The sequence below is a fragment of the Ovis canadensis genome, chromosome 9 (genome assembly GCF_042477335.2).
Source record: "Ovis canadensis isolate MfBH-ARS-UI-01 breed Bighorn chromosome 9, ARS-UI_OviCan_v2, whole genome shotgun sequence".
NCBI classification, from domain to species: Eukaryota; Metazoa; Chordata; class Mammalia; order Artiodactyla; family Bovidae; genus Ovis; species Ovis canadensis.
In genome coordinates, this window is record NC_091253.1 from 75,018,328 (window position 1) to 75,046,093 (window position 27,766).

The 27,766-nt window shown below is 34.7% G+C and overlaps 1 protein-coding gene across 2 annotated transcripts in view; it reads left to right on the forward strand.

Moving 5' to 3' along the window:
• Positions 1-27,766, forward strand: part of CSMD3 (CUB and Sushi multiple domains 3) — a 1,383,361-nt gene that overhangs the window by 1,070,777 nt on the left and 284,818 nt on the right. For both annotated transcript variants that reach the window (XM_069601113.1, XM_069601114.1), the window contains one exon: positions 19,646-19,837. In XM_069601113.1, the coding sequence (XP_069457214.1) occupies positions 19,646-19,837 (192 nt within the window). The remainder of the gene's footprint in view (positions 1-19,645; positions 19,838-27,766) is intronic.

Sequence of the window (27,766 nt, forward strand, 5' to 3'; positions counted from 1 at the left end):
CAGGCAAGAATACTGGAGTAGGTTGCCATATTATCCTCCTGGAGATCTTCCCAACTCGGGGACTGAACCCAGGTCTCCTGCGTTTCAGGGAGATTCTTTGCTCTCTGAGCCACCAAGGAAGCCTATTAAGAATAATGTTAAGTACTTTATGTACGATAACCTCATTTAATGCTCACAGAGGCCATATGAGATATACTGTGCTGATGATCAGTGCTCAGTAGTGTCCAACTCTTTGTGACCCCATGGACTGTAGTCTACCAGGCTCCTCTATCCCTGGAATTCTCCAGGCAAGAATACTGGAGTGGGTTGCCATTTCCTTCTCCAGGGAGATATACTATGTCATCCCCATTTACCAAAAAATTTACACTGAGGTTCAGAGAGTGAGTTAATTTATTCAAGGTGATAACCTAGCAGATGTTTCGACTGTGGCTCAAATCCACCTCTGTCTGAAAGGAGGTTAACACTGTGCCTGGTGCTTAGTAAATACCTAGCAGTAGTGACTGCTCATTAATATTCTAGAGGAAACACAAAAATCTTAGTTATATTTATTAGTTACAGTGAAGTTTTACAATTTCATCAGCTTATCTTCTGATTATGCTCCCAAGAATCACATCTAAGGTCACACTTCTAAAAAGCATGTGACTTATACAAGTGAAGAAGTGAGAAGGAAGAAAGAAAAGTGGTAGTATGTGAATTCCCAAAGAGTTCCAAGGAATAACAAGAAGAGATAAGAAAGCCTTCTTCAGCAATCAATGCAAAGAAATAGAGGAAAATAACAGAATGGGAAAGACTAGAGAGCTCTTCAAGAAAATTAGAGATACCAAGGGAACATTTCATGCAAAGATGGGCTCTATAAAGGACAGAAATGGTACGGACCTAGCAGAAGCAGAAGATATTAAGAAGAGGTGGCAAGAATACACAGAAGAACTATACAAAAAAGATCTTAATGACCCGGATGATCACAATGGTGTGATCACTTACCTAGAGCCAGACATCCTGGAATGTGAAGTCAAGTAGGCCTTAGAAAGCATCACTACGAACAAAGCTAGTGGAGGTGATGGAATTCCAGTGGTGCTATTTCAAATCCTGAAAGATGATGCTGTGAAAGTGCTGCACTCAATATGCCAGCAAATTTGGTAAACTCAGCAGTGGCTACAGGACTGGAAAAGGTCAGTTTTCATTCCAATTCCAAAGAAAGGCAATGCCAAAGAATGCTCAAACTACCGCACAATTGCACTCATCTCACATGCTAGTAAAGTAATGCTCAAAATTCTCCAAGCCAGGCTTCAGCAATACTCTGAATTGTGAACTTCCAGATGTTCAAGCTGGCTTTAGAAAAGGAAGAGGAACCAAAAATCAAATTGCCAACATCCGCTGGATCATCAAAAAAGCAAGAGAGTTCCAGAAAAAACATCTACTTCTGCTTTATTGACTATGCCAAAGCCTTTGACTCTGTGGATCACAATAAACTGTGGAAAATTCTGAAAGAGATGGGAATACCAGACCACCTAACCTGCCTCTTGAAAACCTATATGCAGGTCAGGAAGCAACAGTTAGAACTGGGCATGGAACAATAGACTGGTTCCAAATAGGAAAAGGAGTACATCAAGGCTGTATATTGTCACCCTGCTTATTTAATTAATATGCAGAGTACATCATGAGAAACGCTGGGCTGGAAGAAACACAAGCTGGAATCAAGATTGTCGGGAGAAATATCAATAACCTCAGATATGCAGATGACACCACCCTTATGGCAGAAAGTGAAGAGGAACTAAAGAGCCTCTTGATGAAAGTGAAAGAGGAGAGTGAAAAAGTTGGCTAAAGCTCAACATTCAGAAAATGAAGATCATGGCATCTGGTCCCATCACTTTATGGGAAATAGATGGGGAAACAGTAGAAACAGTGTCAGACTTTATTTTGGGGGGCTTCAAAATCACTGCAGATGGTGATTGCAGCCATAAAATTAAAAGACGCTTACTCATTTGAAGGAAAGTTATGACCAACCTAGATAGCATATTGAAAGCAGAGATATTACTTTGCCAGCAAAGGTCCGTCTAGTCAAGGCTATGGTTTTTCCTGTGGTCATGTATGGATGTGAGAGTTGGACTGTTAAGAAAGCTGAGCGCCAAAGAATTGGCGGTTTTGAACTGTGGTGTTGGAGAAGACTCTTGAGAGTCCCTTGGACTGCAAGGAAATCCAACCAGGCCATTCTAAGGGAGATCAGTCTTGTGTTTTCATTGAAAAGACTGATGCTGAAGCTGAAACTCCAGTACTTTGGCCACCTCATGCGAAGAGTTGACTTATTGGAAAAGACTCTGATGCTGGGAGGGATTGGGGGCAGGAGGAGAAGGGGACAACAGAGGATGAGATGGATGAGAAGGATGCCTCGGCATCACCGACTCGATGGACGTGAGTTTGAGTAAACTCCGGGAGATGGTGATGGACAGGGAGGCTTGGCGTTTTCCGATTCATGGGGTCGCAAACAGTCAGACACGACTGAGCAACTGAACTGAACTGAACTGAACTGATGTACATTCCCATTTAAAAGGGACTTTTGCCCACTCTGGCTATTGTCATTTCGTCCTATAGGAAGAAAGACTCATTTTAAAGTGGAGATTGAAATATGTTTTATTTAAAGTCCTCTAATTGTCAAAGAAATCAACTAATCTTGAAGAGATCATTAAGGTACTATAGTCCAGTAAATAAATCAGTTCTATAGATCAAATTTGGCTTGTAGGTCAGAATTTGCCACTTCAGGGCTTTACCAGAGTTTCTCCTTTTCCTCAGATAAATCTGTCTCGTTACTCATTTATTTGTTTGTCTGTTCATACAAGGAGAGCCTATTAAAGGACCAGATATTAAGCATATTTATCTCCAACTGTTTCTCAAGTGCATCTTTCCTTTAATTTAGGCAATCATCTTAGTTACACACACACACACACACACACACACACACACACACACATACACCCTGTACTGTTTTCTGTCCTTAAAGTTTCTTTTACTTTAAATGTTTTCCTGCTCTTTTTTCATAAATCTTACACTTTCTTCCAGAACTGATACCAAGAACTCTACTATAAAATGTTTTCTGGCCTCTACGTAAAACATTTGGATATACTGTTTATAAAACAGTATATAAACTGTTTATAAAACCATCTATATTTTAAAACTTTATCTGACTTATCTTTATAAAATGCATTTCAGCCCATTGTCTAGGCACTTGCTATAGTTTTTTTTCCAGGTAAAGATGAGAAAACATGGATTATCTGTTCATGGTTCCAAAGATGTTTTAATTATGTGAACTTTGCCTCTCCAAATGTCTGTAAAGAACAAATATTTTATTCAAGGTGATCATGTAATTTATTGTTCATATCTAAGATGATTTTTGAGAGTAACAGGGGACATTGTTAAAAATTAAGCTGAACAACAGCCGTAAACTAGAACAATACTATCCAAGTCAATTTGTATCATTATTTTAATCGAGTCAGGTATGCATTCTGTTCTCTTTCCACTTTATCACCACCACAATGCCTGTTCCTCTTTTGGGTGAATAACTGTCAAACAATAAATTAAAAAGTAATGAGACAGCCAATAGTAGCAAAATAATCTTAACCAACAAAATACAACCAACAAAATGTATTTCAGTAAACTTGGTACAATGTGAGTGTAACTGAAATGTAGGTCCCATACCAACTTCATAATCATTGTCAAGCCACTATCAGCAGCCTCATGCCTTCTATTTCACAATCTATGCATTCCTTGTAGTCTGTCACTTTGCCACTTGGTGTTATAGTCTGCAAGGTACTTTTGCTTAATCAGAGTTACTTAAGTCTGGCATCGCCACCTCATGCTGTCCTATGCTCTGTTCTTGGTTCTCAGCAGTCAGCCTCTATATCCCCTACTTAAATTTGTAATCTGCTTGTCTCATCCCACTTTAGTTCCTCAGGGAGAATATCTTTAAGTATCATGCTGTTATTTGCCCACAGAATAGTTGATTTTGGCAGAACATTTTCCATGTCCTTCACTTTTAACCTCTCTGTTAAGAATTTGCTCTTGCTGGATAATACAAGATACCAGGGCCCAAAGCTTATATTGTTGAAAATTCTCTAGGAGATGGATTCCTTAATTATGAGAGGTTGATGTCTCTGGCCTTAAAGAACTGTATGGTGCCCTTGCATTCATTCTCATCCTCATTATTACTGCTTGCATTGCTCTAGCCACTCACTTCATTATCTGTAGCTAGACTTTTGTCTATACTTCCAACTGACTAATGTTTTGAAAACATAAATCAGACATTCCTCCCTGTTTAAATATTTTTAATGGCTACACAGTCATAAATTTAAAATTGTGGAGTTACGTTTAAAGCAATTTGTACCCAAATTACCTGCCAGCTTAGTCCCTCACTATTCAGTTACATACATCTAGTCGTCTAACTGTACTGTCCTGAGAAGACATTGGCCATTCACATTTCCAGTTCTTTTGCAAACTTTCTTCCATGTTCCTAGTACGTTTATGTCCACATTAAAAAATCCTAATTCTTAGTCATTTTCCAAAGCCCAGGTTAAATGATACTTTCATTACTGATGAACTTCTAGACAGAATCAGTCACTTTCATATCTGCAACTCCCTAATACTATGTGTGTGTTATGTAGAATGGCTATATAACCTAGTTTGCCCAAGACAGTTCTGATTTATGCCTCTTTTTCTGGGCATCCTGACTAGTTTGGCATTTGGGCTGTATTTTCCATTTTTAACAAAGTATCATTATTAATATTTCTGTTAAAATAGGTGAGGTATATTTATTAGCTGTCATCTTTGTATTTGGTCTCATCAGAGAAGGCAATGGCAACCCACTCCAGTACTCTTGCCTGGAAAATCCCATAGACAGAGGAGCCTGGTAGGCTGCAGTCCATGGGGTCTTCACTTTTGACTTCACTTTCACTTTTCACTTTCATGTATTGGAGAAGGAAATGGCAACCCCCTCGTGTTCTTGCCTGGAGAATCCCAGGGACGGAGGAGCCTGGTGGGCTGCCGTCTATGGGGTCACACAGAAATGGACACGACTGAAGCGACTTAGCAGCAGCAGCAGTAGTGTATGAGGTACATTCTCAGTGCTCAGAGAAATTATAATACATGATTAATTTTGCAAGATAAATATACTGCAAACCCATCTCTATTTTCCAGTCTTTTGTGGATTTCAGATAACTTAAACTTTCTTTTCCTGAGTAACATATAGATCACTTGAGGACAAAATGAAAATATTCTCAGATATTAATGTCTAAACCATTCTGACCTTGGAATGTAGTGGGAGAAGTATTTGATACTGTTGCCTTGCCAGCTCTTTTGTATAACAGCAAATTATGTCATAATGTATGGTTTGAAAGATACATAAAGCTGTCAAGCCATGAGTTAGCCAGATAAGTGAGAAATATGTATTCTTGAAATACACACAGAAGTAGAAGTTGAACAGATGTGCTATAAAGCTATAGTCTGAATGTCTTTGCCATGAAAGTGTTTGTTATTTATTTTATGGGGTAAATTAACAATAATTTATTTTATCATAGAAATATTGTTTTACAATATATGTTTATGGTAGTTGTGGCCTTATTTAAACTCCACATTTAAGGAGAAAGTGTATACTGAATATTCATTTCTTAAGAAAGCTAATTACACCATGACCTATGACGTACAATAGAAAGTTCACCTGAAGGTTGCAGTGAGGAAAAGCCCAAGCCGAGATTAAGAAGGAGGTCAGAGAAACTTATTATTGCGAAAGTTGAAACTGAGCTCAAAAGGATCGCAGGAAGGGATCTAGAAGAATATTCTGTTTTTTATAATTTGTGAATCAAAGCATCTTAGTACATCCAGAAACACATTTTAAACAAGCAAGGAATCCCACATGATCCCACTTCAATAAAACATATTTAGGTAAGTTGTAAAAATAATTTTAGTGGTTAAATTATGTATGGATTGGTTATTTTTATGTACAATCAAGTAATTAGTAGAATACAGAATTAAATGAAACTTTCTTGGCTTCTGTATTATATTAAAATTTTGTAAGCTATGGTGGGGCTCACTTTATATTCTAAAATATGAAATGTAATTAAATGGTGATTGGGAGTCATAACACTGACAAAATCTGTCATTTTAAATTACCTGATGTATTAAAAAGGTAGTTGATTTTTTATAAGTATCTAGCTACTATAGGCATGTTTTTTTGGTTTGAATGTTTCCTAAAAAAAAGAAAAAAGATTGTTTGAATTGTTTCCTAAGTAACATTTCTCCCTGATTTTAGATTTATCCTGGGGAATCTGATATCATTGGTATTAATAGACCAATTTTTCCTAATAACTTGTTAACTTCATGTGAAAAATGGGATATTTTGATTCAGAGTTTAATATATATGATATTAAAACATGAAATTTAGACCTAATAGTGTATTAATATTTTAAGATGCTGATCCTTGGTATTTTTATTTTAGGAACAAATTGTCTATACATTTTAATATGATAAGCTGTTGAAATACCTATTTGGATTAACTCTATGGTTCTTAGACTTTTATTATCTACATACTAAGGATTTTGTACCACTTGCTCAAAATGTCTGCTAATCATCATGCTTTTTACATTTAATGTGCTAATCATCAAAAATCCCAATAACTTCTCAATTAAAACTAAAAGAAAATTAATGCTGAAAATACAACTTGCACTCAATATATGTTAACATATATGGGCATCATAGTGATGTCATTAACCATGTGAAAACTATAAGACATAAATCTGTTTAAAAAAGAAACATCATTTTTCATCTAGAACAAGTGAAAACTCTACTGAACTAATTTTATCACTTTAGTTCTAAATTCTCTTCTGCATATGTGGAAAGTGTTAACATGCCACCTTCATTAGCAGAAGAACTTCTCAAATAACAATTTTAAATTTACTTAGACTTATTATTATTATTTTTTTTAATGCTCCAGCATACGTGCTTCTGGGCTTCCCTGGTATCTCAGCTGGTAAAATATCCACCTGCAATGCAGGAGACCCTAATTTGATTCCTGGGTCGAGAAGATCCCCTGGAGAAGGGATAGGCTACCCACTCCAGTATTCTTGGGCTTCCCTGATGGCTCAGATATTAAAGAGTTGCCTGCAGTGCGGGAGATCTGGGTTCAATCCCGAGGCTGGAAAGATCACATGGAGGAGGACGTGGCAAATCACTCCTGTGTTCTTGCCTGGAGAATCCCCAGGGACAGAGGAGCCTGGCGGGCTACAGTCCATGGGTCACAAAGAACCACGTGCACTTGAAAGGATAACAATGTACACTTGCCATTATTTGGAATTAAATACCAATGAGATACACTTGGTTGATAACACTATGCCTAAAGTATTCTATATTATTATTAATATTTGTCTACGTCTTTTTTAAGCTACTAATTAAACCATATTGAAAATCAGTTTTTATTGGACCCACCTGTGCATTCCATCATCATTTTCCCCCTCTATTAAATTATTAGTTAAACATTTTGGAGGTTGGGGTGTACTTGCTCTGATATTAATAACATACATTTTTTAATCAAAATCTACTATCACATTCTATTACACAACCTCACATATAATGTAAGAACCCTACAATAATGTACTTCCAGTTCTCTCTTCTTTCCTTTGGGCAATTGTTTTCACTTATCTTACTTCTATTTATGTTAACAGCACATAACTTTTTTTTTAAACTTTTAAGCAAACAATTATCTTTTAAATATTTTTATAAATGAGACAAAGAACATATATTAAAATTATAGTATTAAGGATAAACTGTTTTGTGATAATAGTACAAATATAAATTTTGGTGACATACAACTTCATGACAACAACAAAGCTCTTATTAAATTAAGAAAAAGATAATACAATTTGAATTGATTATGGAATACATATGATTCATAACTTCAACCAAGCAAATTCTATCAAAATAAAACTATCATTAAAATTTACAAATATTTTTATGTACAGCAAAATAATTGAATAACCTTTTCTTTATGTATGACAAAGAAATGCTGATTCAAAAATAAATATATAAATTTTAGTACATCAATACTAGTTTCTGCTTTTGCTGCTCATTTTCATTCAGACTTAGGAAAGTTTGTATCTGAAGCACTGTTTTTCATACACAACCAAAAGTGAAATATTTCAAAAAATCATAATTTAAGCCAATTTGGTAAGTTTTATATTGTGAAAAATTTTTATCAAAGAAAGGTGTCCAAAGAGAAATAAAGATTTAATATATGTGAAAATACTTAAGCTGAAATATTTACACATTGCTTTATGACATAAGATCAAATTGAAACTTTCCCCTATTTCAAAGAACTAGCTCTATGCTTACTGGATACATCAATACCTATACAGAGAAAACTTTCTCAATTAAAAATATTATAGCCTATGGAGACATTTGTTGACATACCAACAATGTAAAATATATTGGAAATAGCTTTAACAATACCAATAAAAATAAGAATATATTGAAAACCATATACTTAAGTAAAGAATAAAATGGCATTGGTGGTGGTGGTGGTTTAGTTACTAATTCATGCCCAACTGTTTGTGACCCCGTGGACTATAGACCACCAGGTTCCTCTGTCCATGGAATTTTCCAAGCAAGAATACTGGAGTAGGTTGAGTAAAATGACATTAAATATGTCTAAAAAATCAATTAAAGAATGTACACATGTACCACAAATGATTATTTTGCTTCTCTTATTTTTAATGTTTATTTAAGTCATGTAAAGAGGATGTTTTTGTGTGAATAGATATATGGTATTTTAACTTTTTAGAAATTATTTTAAGTAATTTTTGTATAGATAATTATTTTGAAAAGTTCATCTAAAATTATAAATCAGTACATATTTTAATTATATAATTTAAATCACTTTTAGCTTTTTATTTCATGCCCACAATTTTTCACTTTATATGACAGATGTTACATGATTTTAATAAACATTTTATTATATTAAAGACATATTCATATCTGCTATCCCTCTTAGATTATGTTCCTTTGATGGACAAGATATTATCCTATTAATATTTATATAACCAGAACTTGGCATTACACCTGGTAGTTAGTAAATGTTAAATGAATCTGACTGTGTTGAAATTTTTTATAATGTAAAATTAGAAACACACTGGTATTATGTGCTATCAGTCAAAACTATATAAAATATTTCTGTTTATCTTTTTTTTGCTAATTAATTCTGTTAATCGCCAAATATTGGAATTCAACTTCAAATTAGACTTTTATATAATCCTTTATAAAGAAACCACCTGCAATGCACAAGACCCCAGTTTGATTCCTGGGTTGGGAAGATCCCCTGGAGCAGGCCATGGAAACCTACTCCAATATTCTTACCTGGAGAATCTCCACGGGCAGAGGAGCCTGGCAGGCTACAGTCCATGGGGTCTCAAGGAGTTGGACACAACTGAGCTACTAAGCACAGCACATAATCTTTTATAATCTTGGATAAAAAGTCAGTTTCCTGTATAGGTATGTACCTTTGACAGCTGTCAACCTAACATGACTTTTGATTTAAAAAACATTGGACCAGTGATTTTATCCTCACTTTGTCTACATATTAGAGCACAAGAATTGATGGTGGTATGGAGGTGTTATTGTCCAGTTGCTAAGTCATGTCTGAGTATTAGAAACCCCATGGAGTACAGCATGCCAGCCCTCCCTGTTCCTGTATCCTGAAGTTTGCCCATTTTCATGTTCATTGTGCCGGTGATGCTATCCAACTATCTGATCCTTTTCTGCCCTCTTCTCCTTTTGCCTTCAATCTTTCCCAGCACCAGGGTCTTTGCCAATGAGTCAGTTGTTGGCATCAGGTGGCCAAAGTATTGGAGCTTCAGCTTCAACATCAGTCCTTCCAGTGAATATTCAGGGTCGACTTATTAAAATGTATTTCCAATACCAAGCATACTTGGCTTCTAGTGGGTTTACAACAATTACCTGGTGAATAAATGAGTAAATATGTATTTTTAACAGTATGTTTATATAAAGTACTTGGAAGTATACTACAACACTAGCTTTGAGGTTTCTTTTGCATCCCATGCATGGAATATCTCTGTCATCTTATCATCTACTATAACCTTATTTGCCATATCATTAGGTATTTCCAAATCATAATGAAATTCTAAAGATAGCCACATTCCTGAGAAGCTGGCAGAGTATAGGCCTAATAATAGTGTTGAAACTTCTTTATAAAATTGATGGATCTCGTACAAAGCAAGGACTCAATCAAGGGCAGAATTCTCCAGGGTGAAATCCAACTCTAGGTTACCATCTGCATTTCAAATATTTTCTGATTGATTTGATTCTCAATGAGATTTCCTTCCAGGTTAAATATTCCTATTACCCAGCTTGATTTCCTTATTGATAGTGAAGTGGAGAATATAGTGTCATTTCTTAGTCAATACAAAAGTATAAGGCAATAAAACTGAAGAGGACAGTATAAGGCCTTGTGAATACCAAATTTGGACCATGACCTTACTGAAGTTTCTTGACATATTGCAGCAAAAAATACAACTACTTCTTGGAATAGTGAAGTGAACTACTTCAGTGAATAGTAAAATCTACTGCTCTTTGAATTAGAATTGACATTTTCATATCATATAATTTTCAATTGTACAATTTAATTGATAGAATAATACTTTAAGATTTTTTCTAATACTAAATCAGTCAGGTAAATTATTACTATGTCAGTTTTACTGACAAGGCAGACAAAATTCAGAGAACTAAGGCAATCTGATCAATGTCCCTGTCTTACTACAGTACAATTCTTCTGCTTTTTATAGTATTATCTATCCAATTGTATCAGATCTTAGGTTTTTCAAAAGTTCTTGAGATAAACAAGTTTATGCCAAAAAATCAGCTTTCTGAACAGAAAGGACACACAAGAAATTATAAGTGATTTTAGTGTATTTTTTCTTTGTTGTACAGAGCAATGCCATAAGAAAACTGGAGTATTAATTAGCCCAAGGTAACCAAGATGGTAATTCAAACGTTATCTCTGAATTATCATCCATAATATATTTGACACATGTGCATGTGTTAGTTAGGACCATTTTAGTTGAAATGAACATTTCTAATTAAATTAGATGAAAACAAATATAAAGTGAGAAGTCAGAAGTGTATTTACAGTACTGATGAATTATAAAAATGATAACTCAGTCATTTTCTGTAGTATTTAGTGCTATCTATATTATTCTAAAAATGGCTTCAGGTTATCCAGAGAGAGTAACACAAATTAAAATGTAATATAAATGTTATTACTGCACTTGGAGTAAATGTTTCCCAGTGTGAAACAAATCCTAAATTATAAATAAAGCTTAAGCATACATTGAAATGTCTAGTTATAGTTTTGTTCATTCATTCATTCATTTCACACATATTTACTTGAACTATTTTTAACTCTTATGAAAGATTCTCTTCAATGTCTTATATATGAGGACTATTTATCCATAGGGTGTAGCAAAACTTGATTTGATAAGGTTTCATGTTGCTTAACAATAAATGCATTTAACTCTTTCAGTAGATTTAGACTATTGGTAAAGACTGAAAACATTGTAAAAACAATTCCTAAATAATACTAATATAAACTTTCCTCACTTGAATAAATTCTTTTTAAATTATATATAAAGACATATATATATATATAATTAGCATAAATGAATATCACTGATAAAATTGGAGACAGTTGTATAGATATCTCCCTCAGGATAGATATTTGATAAGTGTTCTACTAAAGAAAGGAAGGGAATGAGAAAACAATTGGAGGAGGATAGGAATGTAATGAACAGTCTGTTTATTTAAGATGGAAGTTATAAGTCACATTTGTATGTTACTGGTTGTGACTCAGTACAGAAGGAAAACCTAGTGAATTAGAAGAGTTGAAGAATGTTTAGGAATGAAGTTCTTTCAAGACAAGAACTAGGATTAGCCTTACATAGAGCAAGGACAGCTTCATTGCAACAGGAGAGGAAGCAGAGACTGTGGATACAGATTCCAGAGGTGAGGGTGTGCCTACTTCACTGCTTCTATTCTCTTAAAGAACCATAAGGAAAGAAATTTGGAAAAAAAAAAAAAAGAGAGAGAGAGAGAGCAGGAAGAAGAGAGAGAATGAGAAAAACAATTGGAGGGAAATGTCCTTTTTACTATAATTACTTAATACCATTTGGCACATACATTGCTAAATCTGGCATTCTGTGTGAGGTGCTATCGTTTCAGTTGTGTCAAACTCTTTGCGACCCCATGGACTGTAGCCTGCCAGACTCCTCGGTCCATAGCATTCTCCAGGCAACAATACTGGAGTGGGTTGCTGTGTCCTCTCCAGGGAATCTTCCAGATCCAGGGACTGAACCCACATCTCTTACTCTTATATCTGCTGCATTGGCAGGCAGGCAGATTCTTTACCACTAGCACCACCTGTGAAGCCCAAGTTCAGCATATATCAGGTTAAATTTGGTTTTTATTACTTTTAATAATACCTACAAAATAACCTTGAGTCTTTCTTTTTTGTTTCCCTTTATAGTGAGATATCAGGAACAAGAAATGGGTTATATAAACTGCTCTTGCCTTTCTGTTTCAAATTAGTTCTAACTTTTTCAGCCTAGTTCTTTCATTAAGAAACAACTGTCAAAGTTCCATTAGTAGGGCATGCCTTTTTGCTTGTTTTATCTGGTAATGTGGTAGATTTGTAATGAGACAATATACTCTAATACTTAAGAGCCCTGCTGTTTCTTGAGTTCAAATTCCACATCTGCTAAGAATAAGCACATAATACGATGGGAAGCTTATATTACTCATTTAGAATAGGGATGATAATACTTCATAAGAACTTGTGTTTTAGTCTAAGAGTATATAAACTTAGGTTCTAGTAAAGTGTTTTGTACAATAGATGCTCTCAATATAGACAATAATCATAATTGTCATTATTTTATTGGTATCTATTCTAATTATCATTCATGTTGCATATAGTTGTTTAACATATATCTCTTTCTTAGATAAACAGACTTTTTTCGGTTTGATACAATGTATACCAATGGAATCCTGTGAATAAGACCGCATTGTTAATATCTGTGCAATTTAAGTAAGAAATTAATATATTTAAAGTTAAGTATTATTACATATGTAGGTTTTTGGATTTCTCCAGGTAGTTTTTCTTCTGATTTTATAATGACATTTAAGGAATAATAACATATTTTAGAAATTTCCACTGAAGTCCTGATTTTACTTGCACTCCATACTATGGTTCACACTCTCAGTACTTTTTATTACAAAAGTTCTATCATTTTTTACTTAAGAAATGTCCCTCGGTTATGGTCTCATGTGTGCATACGGCACTTTGTCCACTTTAAACAGTTATGTGATATAGAGCAGGGTTATCTTTTTTAAGCCTCAATTTTCTCATTTGAAAAATATGGATAATAATAGTGTCCAGACTTCTCGTGAATCCAGTGAGAAACAGCTCATAGTACAAATGTTTAAAAGATAGTAAGTGTCCAGTAAATATTGCGTATTGCTTTACTAATCACATTCTCTTCTATTTATATACCTTTTCCCTGTGACTATTACAGTTTCTATTGAATAATCAACTGGTCTAAGAGCTGTGAAACACTTAATAAGTCCTATTCTTTACTAACCAAAATATAAATGTCCATTCCTTTTGGGGAGAAAGACAAAGAAAGGAAGTTATTTTTTATTGTCAATTTCATTAGGTTTTGAAAGTTAAATCCAAGGTTTATTTGGATAGGATAGCATTTAAGCCTATTATATGCACTTTCTAGAATGTTCCTTTCTTTATATCATTGCAGATGAGGCAAGGTTGTTAAGACCTTTTATCTCTGTTAGAGTTTGTGCTTACCTTACATATTTTTGTTAAGAAAATCAAGAATGTCATACTTAAACCTAATATGAAAAATGCAGATATTCATTTCAGCAATCAAATTTGAAGTAATTTGAACTGAAGAAATTAAGAAAATAAATATAAATTATCTATGTTAATAATTTGGTGGCAAATATATTATTTCTAATGGGTGGCTTTTTAGATTTTATATATATAAAATAGTTGATAAGTTAAAATACTTAATAGCGAAAAACACCCTGTGTTTTATACATACATGTGTATATATTAAATTAAAAATTAAAGCAAATTAGAATTGTTTATCATGAGAATTGTATGTTCCATAAAATTAAGCAATAAATATCAAATAAAGATACTTAACCTATTTTTACACATGTGCCTAATACTTACTATTCTCTAGTATTATATAATTTATTTTAAATCATGCTAATTTTGTGAGATTATTTCAGTCCATGGCTTTTGAAATGGTTATTTATTTTCTTCAATAGCTATAGCTTTTGTTGTAATGCATAAAACAAAAATGATTGATACCAAAATAAATGTTTTTTTGCCTACCCACAAGTACAGTGAATAACCTGTATAGAGATTAAACTTTGAATAAGTAAAGAAAATAAGACAACAGCATTCACAGCAAGTAATTGTTTCTATATATATTTAACTAATTGCCTTTAGAATTCAAGTAATACCAAGAAGAAAAATATTTGGTCTTTTACTAAACCCTATTGTTCTCTATTTTGTTTTAAAATCTTACTCCTAATTTATTTATTAATTAAGAGAAAAGACATAGTACAGTTTTACCACCTCTCTTCCTTCAAGTCAACCAGCCCCAAAGGCAAATGAATATTTTTACATATATTAGCTGTTATATTGAAGCCTTCTGATTTTAGTTACTAGGTTCCAATTTAAATCTTTAAGCATAGTAACTCTGATGATAGGGGCCAAACATCTTTTTTCTTTAAATACTCGTAAGCCACAGTTATACATTTCAATATTTGTGTAACATTGCTGTATGTACATTTTTACTTTTGAGAATGTTCATACTAAGCTTCAAGTTTTTTGCAGATGCAAGAGTCCAGCATGTAGGAAGCCTCAACAATCACAAAAACAACAACAAAATTAATTGTTTTCATTATCTTTTATATCATTTCAGTTTGAAAGTTGTAGCACATTTTACATTTATATCACTCCTTTCCAATAAAAACTTGCTAAGTGTAAATCTTGTATGTAGAACATCCCAATCCACTTTTATATTGTAAAGCCAGTTCATAGATCAGTTTTAGTGTTAGTGGAATCATCCCAGAGCAATTCAAGAAAAACTTAATAACTAAGTTTATCACAAAAATTTACCAAAAAAGTGTCTATCAATATTAAAAGATTGTCATTGCCAGACCTTGTAATGCCTGATGGATGTTCTGCTAAGGAACATAGGTATTAGAGAACAAATCCACTTGGCAATTGGAACCATGCCCCTGCCCCACTTCCCTCCATATTCTCCCATATGAGTTTGATTTTTATTCTATTATCAACTAAAAATAACTCAAAAGATCATTTGAATATTTTAGGATAGACATGTTTATGCACACTATAGCATTTCTTTTTATGGATATACTCTGTATTTTTAATAGTTTCTTAATGAGGTTTATTATATTTAACTGAGAAAGAAATTGTACCTCGAGAACAGTTAACAGGTAGAAGAGGACATTCTCCTGTATCATTTAAAAATTTGACTTCTGAAATCAGACTAACAGGTGTAAACCTTGGTTCTGCACTCTAATTTCTGTAATATTGAAAAAGTTACTTATCCTTCCTAAACTTTTGTTTTCTCACCTCTAAAATATTTAAGAACAATAATGGCACTTGACTGATTGGGTTGTTAGTAGAATGAAATGAATTATGCATGTTAAGTCCTTGTCCTTGGCCATTGCTCAGAAATGCTAGTTTAATAGTACAATGAAGCAACTGTAAGATTGCTGATGATGTATATAATGATACATGGTTTAAATTTTAATTTAATGTAATTTAAGGTAAAATGACATTTGTAGTCTACATTTTGTAACCTTTTTAAAAAGTAACCCTTTAAATATTAACCCTTTAAAAATAACTTCCTTCACTCTTTCCAAGAAGATATATAAACAATTTTTTCTATTCAGTTTGTGTGTTATACGTGTGTGTGTATACATATATGTGTGTGTGATTATAAGTGTGTATATATATGTATATGAAATCACTTTTTTGTCATTTCAGCTTTTATGCATACCACCGATATTAGAGTGTGTGTTATTTTTAAAATTGATGTAGTCCTTTTGATTCCCAAATGACTTGGAAAGTCGAAACATTACAATATTTGTGTGAGATCCTCTGGTTTCTTTGTTCTGTATGTATGTGTATTAAACAGATGAGCTACAAAAAGCTACCTTGGAGAAGAAGGCTGCTGTCTGTGGGGTCACACAGAGTTGGATACAACTGAAGTGACTTAGCAGCAGCAGTAGCATAGCTACCTACCTACCTGTGTACCTGGTTATTAACCTACTAAGGATGTATACAACAGAATCTGTTCATAGGTGCCACCACTACACAGTTTGAACAATTCAAAGTCTGTTCAGTTTTGTGTCTGCTTATTTCCCCTTTGTATTCCTGGCACCCAACACAATGCCTGGAATATATTAAGTTAGTGAATAAATGAATGAATACTAGTTATGTGTCTGTAATCCAGCAATTTTGTGTACTTTAATACGCACTTTAAAAAGTAATGTATACAAGTACTGCAGCCTACATTCATGAATATAGTTTAATAATAGCTTAAATGAAAAAGTTAATACATTCTTTGTCTTGATACTTAATTATCATATGCTTTAGAATAAATTTGCTTTGTAGTAATTCAAAATAATTAAGCTGTTCCTGTTCCATTAACCTGTCTGTGTAGTTAATTATATTATTAAATGTGCCATATATTGTATATATTAATAAAAGAACAGTTGTTTTCCCATAGTACCATACCACTCTCTTCTAATGATTTTTAAATTAAAATTTAGATAATTTTAGATTTCTATACAGTTGTCAGAAATAATAGAGATCCTGTATATCCTTTACCCAATTCCCTCCAATGGCATTTTCTTGCATAACCATAGCACAATATCACAACCAAAAAATTGACATTGATACAATCCACAAACCTTATTCAGATTTCATTAATTTTACTTATGCTCCTTTGTGGGTGTATGTTTATTGTGTTTATATAGTTCTATGTAGATTTGATCACCACCACCAGAGGCAAACCACAATGCAATTCCATCACAAAGATCCCTCTTTTGAGTGTTTTATAGTCATAGTGTGGAGAAGGCAATGGCAACCCAGTCCAGTACTCTTGCCTGCAAAATCCCATGGACAGAGGAGCCTGGTAGGCCGCAGTCCCTGGGGTCCGCGAAGAGTTGGATACGACTGAGCGATTTGACTTTCACTTTTCACTTTCATGCATTGGAGAAGGAAATGGCAACCCACTCCAGTGTTCTTGCCTGGAGAATCCCAGGGATGGCAGAGCTTGGTGGGCTCTTGTCTATGGGGTCGCACAGAGTCAGACACGACTGAAGTGACTTAGCAGCATAGTCATAGTGATCTCCTTCCATCTCCTCCCCCAACAATGTTTGGTAACTAGTAATCTGTTTTCCTACTTTGTAATACTGTCACTTCAAGAATGTTCCCTAGGTAGAGGCTATTGTAATTTTTACTCATCATAATTGCTTTCAGATACACCTAAGATGTCCTATGTATCAGCATTCCTTTTTTATTGCCGAGCAGTATTCCATGGTATAAACTTAGTTTAATGGTTCACCTGTTGAAGGACATTAGGTTTCCACCTAGTCTTTAGTTCTGGCAAAGAAAACTCCTGTGAACCTCCATGTTCAAATTTTTACGTGAACACAAGTTGTCATTTCACTGGAATAAATATGCAAGAGTATAGTTACTGGGTCATGGTAAGCATATATTTATTTTTTTCAAGAAAGTGTCATCTTTCCAGAGTGACTATTCCATTTTACATTTCTCCCAAAAGTGTATGCGTAATTCATTTTCTTTTTTTTTTTAAGAATCTTCCCAGCATTTGGTGTTATATATATCTTATTTTAGCTAACTTGATAGGTATCTCATTGTGGTTTTAATTTACATTTCTTTAACAGTTAATGATGCTGAACATCTTTTCTTTCTTTTTTTAAAAAAATTATTTATTTATTTATTTTTAATTTTAAAATCTTTAATTCTTACATGCGTTCCCAAACATGAACCACCCCTCCCACCTCCCTCCCCATAACATCTCTCTGGGTCATCCCCATGCACCAGCCCCAAGCATGCTGCATCCTGCGTCAGACATAGACTGGCGATTCGATTCTTACATGATAGTATACATGTTAGAATGCCATTCTCCCAAATCATCCCACCCTCTCCCTCTCCCTCTGAGTCCAAAAGTCCGTTATACACATCTGTGTCTTTTTTCCTGTCTTGCATACAGGGTCGTCATTGCCATCTTTCTAAATTCCATATATATGTGTTAGTATACTATATTGGTATTTTTCTTTCTGGCTTACTTCACTCTGTATAATTGGCTCCAGTTTCATCCATCTCATCAGAACTGATTCAAATGAATTCTTTTTAACAGCTGAGTAATACTCCATTGTGTATATGTACCACAGCTTTCTTATCCATTCCTCTGCTGATGGACATCTAGGTTGTTTCCATGTCCTGGCTATTATAAACAGTGCTGCGATGAACATTGGGGTACATGTGTCTCTTTCAATTCTGGTTTCCTCGGTGTGTATGCCCAGCAGTGGGATTGCTGGGTTATAAGGTAGTTCTATTTGCAATTTTTTAAGGAATCTCCACACTGTTCTCCATAGTGGCTGTACTAGTTTGCATTCCCACCAACAGTGTAGGAACATCTTTTCATGTGCCATCAGGTATCCCCTTTATTGAAATGTGTTTTGCCCATTTTGTAATTGGATTTTTTCTTCTTTCCCCCCCCCCCCAGTTCTAAGAATTCTTCATATATTCTAGAATACTAGTACTGTGTGGTATATAAGCCAAGCAAATATATTCTTCTAGTTTGTAGCTGTCTTTTCATCCTCTTTACAATGTCTCTCACAGAGCATCAAAATATTGAGTTTTGAGTAGAACTACTAAAATGTCATGTTACTGCTTGAAGCAAGTTAACAAATAAATTATTTATGAAAAAACAATTTAAAAGTATTTATTGTGTGGGTATTTAAAAATTAGCAATATTTTTTTATCAAATTGAGGTATCACTGATTTGCAATGTTATGTTAATTTCAGATGTACAGCATAGATAATTTTTATATATTATATATGAAACATGTGTGCATGCTCAGTCATGTCCAATTCTTTGTGACCCTATGGACTATAGCCTACCAGGCTCTTCTGCCCATGGGATTTTCCAGGCAAGAATAGTGGAGTGGGTAGCCATTTGCTCCTCCAAAGGATCTTACCAACCCAAGGATTGAACTGACATCTCCAGCATTGCAGACAGATTCTTTACCTGCTGAGCCATCAGGGAGGTATAAATTATACCTCATTTAAAAGCAACAAGGATATATTTGTATAGCACAGGGAATTATGACCCAGGCATTTTTAAGTTATTTTTTTAAGTATGTAAAAGCCTCTCAAATATTAGGTCTGGAACTTTTAAATTGATTTGGTTTCCATCAAAACTAAAAGTTTGTTTCTATTTGTTCATAGGTTCAGTTGCCACTGCATGTCGTGACCCAGGGGTTCCTATGAATGGAACTCGAAATGGGGATGGACGAGAACCTGGAGACACTGTGATTTTTCAGTGTGACCCAGGATATGAACTTCAAGGAGAGGAAAGAATAACCTGCATTCAGGTAGAAAATCGATACTTCTGGCAGCCCAGCCCTCCAGTTTGTATAGGTATGAATTCAGAACAATTAAAATTTTATGCAAGTGTGAAATGATGGTTAAAAACTGGTTTCAGTGTTATTAAGAACATTATTCTGGAATAGGTTCTAGATCTCAGAGGTCTATGACCTTCCAAAAAATGCATAAAATTGTAAATCATTATTATTTTTCCCGAGGAGAGAGTGGATCTAAAAATTCATTATATTCTTAGTGGTTTTAACACTCTTTTAAAAATGTTAAGAATCAAAGTTCATGAAAAACCTTCATCCTGCCTTATCTCCTATGTTGTTGTTCATTGTTGTTCAGTCACAAAGTACACCAGGCTTCCCTGTCTTTCACTATCTCCTGGAGTTTGCTCAAACTCATGTCCATTGAGTCACTGATGCCATCTCATCCTCTGTCACTCTCTTCTTCTCCTGCCCTCAATCTTTCCAGAATCAGGGTCTTTTCCAATGAGTAGACTCTTTGCATCAGGTGGTCAAAGTATGAGGCTGCCAAAGTATATATTATCTGCCAAACAAATGTAGTTATCCAATATTTTTAAAATATTAAAAATGGATTCAGACACTGTATTTGATCTTGCCTCTATAATGATTATTTCTTCTAAGAAAGAAAGTTGTATCAGAATTTAAATTTGAGTTTTAGGGCTTTGATTTTTCCTTCAATCCATGTATTCCAGATCAGTTTTTATGTTGATGATCTAAAGATTTGTAGTACTTGGATGCAATCTCAAAAACAACAGAATGATCTCTGTTCGTTTCCAAGGCAAACCATTCAATATCACAGTAGTCCAAGTCTATGCCCCAACCAGTAATGCTGAAGAAGCTGAATGGTTCTATGAAGACCTACAAGAACTTTTAGAACTAACATCCAAAAAAGATGTCCTTTTCATTATAGGGGACTGGAATGCAAAAGTAGAAAGTCAAGAAACACCTGGGGTAACAGGCAAATTTGGCCTTGGAATACGAAATGAAGCAGGGCAAGGGCTAATAGAGTTTTGCCAAGAGAACACACTGGCCATAGCAAACACCCTCTTCCAACAACACAAGAGAAGACTCTACCCATGAACATCACCAGATGGTTAAAACCGAAATCAGATTGAGTATATTCTTTGCAGACAAAGATGGAGAAGCTCTATACAGTCAACAAAAACAAGACCGGGAGCTGGCTGTGGCTCAGATCATGAACTCCTTTTGACAAATTCAGACTTAAATTGAAGAAAGTAGGGAAAACCATTAGACCATTCAGGTATGACCTAAATCAAATCCCTTATGATTATACAGTGGAAGTGAGAAATAGATTTAAGGGCCTAGATCTGATAGACAGAGTGCCTGATGAACTATGGACGGAAGTTCATGACACTGTACAGGAGACAGGGATCAAGAACATCCACATGGAAAAGAAATGTAAAAAGGCAAAATAGCTGTTAGGGGAAGCCGTACAAATAGCTGTGAAAAGAAGAAAAGCAAAAAGCAAAGGAGAAAAGGAAAAATATAAGCATCTGAATGCAGAATTCCAAAGAATAGCAAGGAGAGATAAGAAAGCCTTCCTCAGCGATCAATTCAAAGAAATAGAGGAAAACAACAGAATGGGAAAGACTAAAGAGCTCTTCAAGAAAATTAGAGATAACAAGGGAACATTTCATGCAAAGATGGGCTCGATAAAGGACAGAAATGGTATGGACCTAACAGAAGCAGAAGATATTAAGAAGAGGTGGCAAGAATACACAGAAGAACTGTACAAAAAAGATCTTAACAACCCAGATAATCATGATGCTGTGATCATTAATCTAGAGCCAGACATCCTGGATTGTAAAGTCAAGTGGGCCTTAGAAAGCATCACTACGAACAAAGCTAGTGGAGGTAATGGAATTCCAGTGGTGCTATTTCAAATCCTGGAAGATGATGCTGTGAAAGTGCTGCACTCAGTATGCCAGCAAATTTGGAAAACTCAGCAGTGGCCACAGGACTGGAAAAGGTCAGTTTTCATTACAATCCCAAAGAAAGGCAATGCCAAAGAATGCTCAAACTACCACACAATTGCACTCATCTCATATGCTAGTAAAGTAATGCTCAAAATTCTCCAGAATGCTTCAGCAATACGTGAACCATGAACTTGCAGATGTTCAAGCTGGTTTTAGAAAAGTCAGAGGAACCAGAGATCAAATTGCCAACATCTGCTGGATCATCAAAAAAGGAAAATAGTTCCACAAAAAAACATCTACTTTTGCTTTATTGACTATGTGAAATCCTTTGACTGTGTGGATCACAATAAACTGTGGAAAACTCTGAAAGAGATGGGATACCAGACCACCTGACCTGCCTCCTGAGAAATCTGTATGCAGGTCAGGAAGCAACAGTTAGAACTGGACATGGAACAACAGACTGGTTCCAAATCAGGAAAGGGGTACATCAAGCCTATATATTGTTACCCTGCTTATTTAACTTATATGCAGAGTACATCATGAGAAATGCTGGGCTGGATGAATCACAAGCTGGAATCAAGTTTCCCAGGAAAAACATCAATAACCTCAGATATGCAGATGACACCACCCTAACGGCAGAAAGTGAAGAGGAACTAAAGACCCTCTTGATAAAAGTGAAAGAGGAGAGTGAAAAAGTTGGCTAAAGCTCAACATTCAGAAAACGAAGATCATGGCATCCAGTCCCATCACTTTATGGGAAATAGATGGGGAAACAGTAGAAACAGTGTCAGACTTTATTTTGGGGGGCTTCAAAATCACTGCAGATGGTGACTTCAGCCATGAAATTAAAAGACGCTTACTCCTTTGAAGGAAAGTTATGACCAACCTAGATAGCATATTGAAAGCAGAGATATTACTTTGCCAGCAAAGGTCTGTCTAGTCAAGGCTATGGTTTTTCCTGTGGTCATGTATGGATGTGAGAGTTGGACTGTGAAGAAAGCTGAGCACCGAAGAATTGGTGCTTTTGAACTGTGGTGTTGGAGAAGACTTTTGAGAGTCCCTTGGACTGCAGGGAGATCCAACCAGTTCATTCTAAAAGAGATCAGTCCTGAGTGTTTTTTAGAAGGACTGATGTTAAAGCTGAAACACCAATACTATGGCCACTTCATGGGAAGAGTTGACTCATTGGAAAAGACTCTGATGCTGGGAGGGATTGGGGGCAGGAGAAGAAGGGAACGACAGAGGGTGAGATGGCTGAATGGCATCACTGACTGCATGGATGTGAATTTGAGTGAACTCCAGGAGATGGTGATGAACAGGGAGGGCTGGCATGCTGCAGTTCATGGGGTTGCAAAGAGTTGGACATGACTGGGTGACTGAGCTGAACTGAACTGAACTGAACTGAACTGAAGGATTTGCAACCACTTGGTTCATACTTCCAACTCTCTGTCCTTTACATACCCTGTTCTTGAATATCCAAGTTAGACTCTTCAAAATGAAGACACACATTATTTCTTTACCAAGTATTAGAAAAACTTTATACCACCTTTGTAGTGAAAATAGTGAGAAAATATGCTATATAATCTTAACAATAAAAGATCTCATCATTAAGGTTCTTACATTCAACTAATTCAATCTCAAACCTGTGTTTCAAGTGTTTTTAAATTGGTGTCATCTAGAATATATAATACATTTTAACCAAAGTTTGTACTGTCTATTCAAAACTTTATTTATATGCATATCCTTTCCTTTGGTACACTGTAAACAACTAGAGAGAAGATTCCATTTCTTGTTCATTGTATTTCTTCTAGCATGAAATTTAGCACATTTAGGAGAGAAATACTTATTTTTGTAAATTTTTATCTAACTCATAAATACATTTTCAGTAATTATTTCACAGAGTCACATGATAATAAGAAAAGAGTGTTTAGTACTTAAGCACTCAATTATTCAATTTATGTTATTCATTTTATATTTCTTATACATGAGATGGAAACTCAAATTCATTAGTGTGCCCTACACATTGCTATAGGCATTGAGGATTTAGCATTAAAGTAATATAGAAGAGTTCTCTGTGTTTGTGAACCTACTCCTACTACAGTGAAAACTAAACAGTCTGGACTTTCATATCACATATTTTGCATTTTATAGTCTGGATTTAATGAAAAGCACTCAATATGGAAAATGAAACATATCTAAAGACTCAAACCAGCCAGCGTTTGACTTCTAGGTATTTCTAGACTTCTGTAGAAAATGTGGCAGATGATAATGACAGAGCTTATTAAAGAGGCTGAAAAAATGCACAAAGTAAGTGCATACTTTGAGCCAGTTCAGATTTAGCCATATTTCCCTTTACAGTTTATTATTTCCATTTATACCTATGTTGCTCACTATGCTTGTATCACTGAAAGATTCTAAATCATCAAATATCTATTACTTTGCATTTTATTATAACTTCACTCATAAATGCAGACAAAAAATACAAGGAAAAAATGCTTTCAAAGGAAAGACTGAAACAGTTAAATGTTCATTTATTTGTTTACTACACAGATTACCTAAAAAATGCCAATTAAACAAAAATACCACATTCCAACTAATTGGAATCTAACTGAGCATCTTGTAAAGGGCATCTGTGTAAAGAGAAAATGACAGAACTTCAGAAACTTACTTAGACTTCTTGATTTATTGTGATTTCTACACCTATTAAATGGGTGCTATTTATTATAATTATTAGAAAGGCTATAGTATATCAAATGTTATGTTGAGAATTCTGAAATATTGAACAGCTTTATACTGAAATTCTAGAAAACACAAAAATATGAAGCATAAAAGACTAAATAGGCGTTATAAAATTCCATTTGTAGACAAGACTTTAGTCAGCAGATAATAATTTTAAGAAAAACATGTTGAACACTAAATTTTACTTAAATGTAGCAGGTTTGGGGAATTTTTTAGAAGGATTTTGGTGCTGTGTATTATTTTTTTTATAGGAGAAGATCACATGAGGAGAGGATATGCATTAAAGCTTCTCTGAAGAAAATAACCTAAAAAAAAAAAAAGTCTGAAAAATTGCTAAGGCTGCAGAAAGCTTGATCTCCAAAACTGATAAGAAAGTAGTCAATTATTGGAAAACTATGCCAAAGATTAAACCTTCAACTTTTTAGAAACTTCATAAGTCTATGTGTCAGACCATGGAGCATAAAGCATTTTGCTTGCGTGTAGAAGTAGTCAGCCTTATAGCAAATACCAAACAGAAGGACAGTCATCTTTAAAAGAGTTAGTAGAATTCATTCCAACAAAAATTGACAGTGTGAAGATTACTTTGACATTGCCAGAGAGAAAGTAACAAGACTCAACATGAAGGTAAATAGCAAAAACATTAGTGTGGGTGGACTGCTGAGAAAAAGAGTAGACACAAATAAAACTGAATTGGGGAGAAAAAATAATATTGTAAAATCATTATCAATAGTTGCCCATATAACTGTCTCATAGAAACTACACTCAGAACAATTCATTAATATCAGAATTCCATGGAACCTAAATAAAATTTTAATTCATTAATGTATTTGCTTTGAAGAGACTCTTATATTTGGTGCTTTATGATTAGATACATAAAAATAAAAATGTATTTTCCAAATATTATTTAAAGTTTTATATATTTAAACCAAAGATAATTTTCTTTATTGTTGATTTGTTTGGGATTTATACAAATGTCAGATAATGTCTCTACTTGTCTCAAAGGTTTTTACAGATTTTCAGAATCTACTGCAGCAATTAAATTTATCAAGAAAACCTCAATAAGTAATTTAAATAATTGAATCAAAAGAACTTTAAAAGACTTTATGATCAAATAGTAGTATAGTCACAAAATATATTCAGTAAAATACTTAAAATACGTATAATGGGTTTTCCTATATCCTATGTGATAAAGAATATACACTATAAATGGAAATGTATTTGTGTCATGTGCATAAAATTGTTAATGATAAAAGACCACTATTTCCTATGAAAAATAAAACTGAAACAAACCAATAAAATTGCTACCACAGTCCCCCCAAATTACAAATAGCACCAATTTCTTAGAATATGAAAGAAAACACAAAAATATTCTTGCCTTAATTCATACATATATGTATTTGCTATTAGACATATTTTTCTAATACTATCCAAATTCACATTTGATTTCAAAAGTTCCAAAGACAAAATATGCCATTATTTTTATCAAAGCATATAGCTACAAATTAGGTTGTCATTCAATCTAGTCATCATTAATCTTCACAAGGAATGAATGCAAGGAGCCAATAGCAATTCAGCAACATTTATAGAATGTGTCATATATGCTAAATCTCATATAGAAAATAACATATAAGACAGTTTTTAGGTTATGGATTAAAGATGAATGCAGACACCTGAAAGGAGTATTTAAATATAATATAGTAAGGAAAGTGATAGAGATAGGCAAACGTTACTGTGAATACCAGGTTGTTCTGGAGAGAGCTGCCATAAAGCCCAGGCTGAAAATTTCTAGGAAAACTCCCTGGTGTGTGCTCAGTCACTCTGTTATTTCTGACTCTTTGTGACCCCACAGACTAGTGGCCAGGCGCCTCTGTTCATGGGATTTTCCAGGCAAGAATACTGGAGTGGATTGCCATTTCCTTCTCCAGGGAATCTTCTTGACCCAGGGATGGAACCCGCATCTTTTGAGTCTCCTGCATTGGCAGGAGGATTCTTTACCACTGGAAACTCCCTGGAGGCAGTGATGAATCTTGAGACATAAGAAAGAGTTACATAGATGTAGAAGGGTAACAGACATTTCAAGAAAAACAACTAGGATGCATAAAGGCATGTTAATACAAGGAACAACTAAATAATTATTTGAGTGTAAATTATGTGTCTAGATTGGTGGTTGATGCAAATGGAAAGGTTGCAAGGGTTAAGACATGAAAGCTGTACTGGAGTCGGAACATTATCTTTTAGACAATGTGAAATAACAGCAGAATTTTATGCATGGGTATAATCCGATTGGGCTTCCCCAGTGGCTCAGCAGTAAAGAATCCATCTGCAGTGCAGGAGACGCGGGTTCAGTCCCTCGGTGGAGAAGATCCCCTGGAAGAGGGCATGGCAACCCACTCCAGTACTCTTGCCTGGAAAACCCCATGGATAGAGGATCCTGGCAGGCTATAACCCATAGGGTCACAAAGACTCAGACACAACTGAAGAGACTGAGCACATAATATGATTAGATATTTTTACTGGTAAGATATATTGGAGGAAATAGATTATACTGTGTGTGTCCTCAATCACTTAGTCATGTCCGACTATGCTAGATTATACTAGAGGCATGAAAAACAAACCAAAAAAAAGCAATAATTCTGGAGGCATTTAAGAGTCAGATCTAAAAATGTGGTATTAGAGAAGAAAAGATAGAATGAAAATATCTATGAAGAACTATGAAATGGTGTCTTGGTAGTGCTTACTGATAGACTGGAGTCAAAGGGGCAGCGAAGAAAAGAAAGAATCTTGGGCCCTAGCTTGGGGATATATGTGGATGGATAATAATCAAACAACCTAGGAATATAGGAGAAATTTGAGTTAAGGTTTGGGTATATTGGATATTCTGTGTTTGATGTACCCATAGGCTCTCAGGTAGAGATAATCAGTAAGCACTTGGGGATATGGTTACTATTAATTAGAGAAATCTGCTGGAGGTGATAAGAAAAAGGAGTTATCAGTATATAAATGGAAGGTAGAGTAACAATTTGGATATGGAATTAAAAGACACTTACTCCTTGGAAGGAAAGTTATGACCAACCTAGATAGCATATTCAAAAGCAGAGACATTACTTTGCCAACAAAGGTCCGTCTAGTCAAGGATATGGTTTTTCCAGTGGTCATGTATGGTTGTAAGAGTTGGACTGTGAAGAAGGCTGAGCGCCGAAGAATTGATGCTTTTGAACTGTGGTGTTGGAGAAGACTCTTGAGAGTCCCTTGGCCTGCAAGGAGATCCAACCACTCCA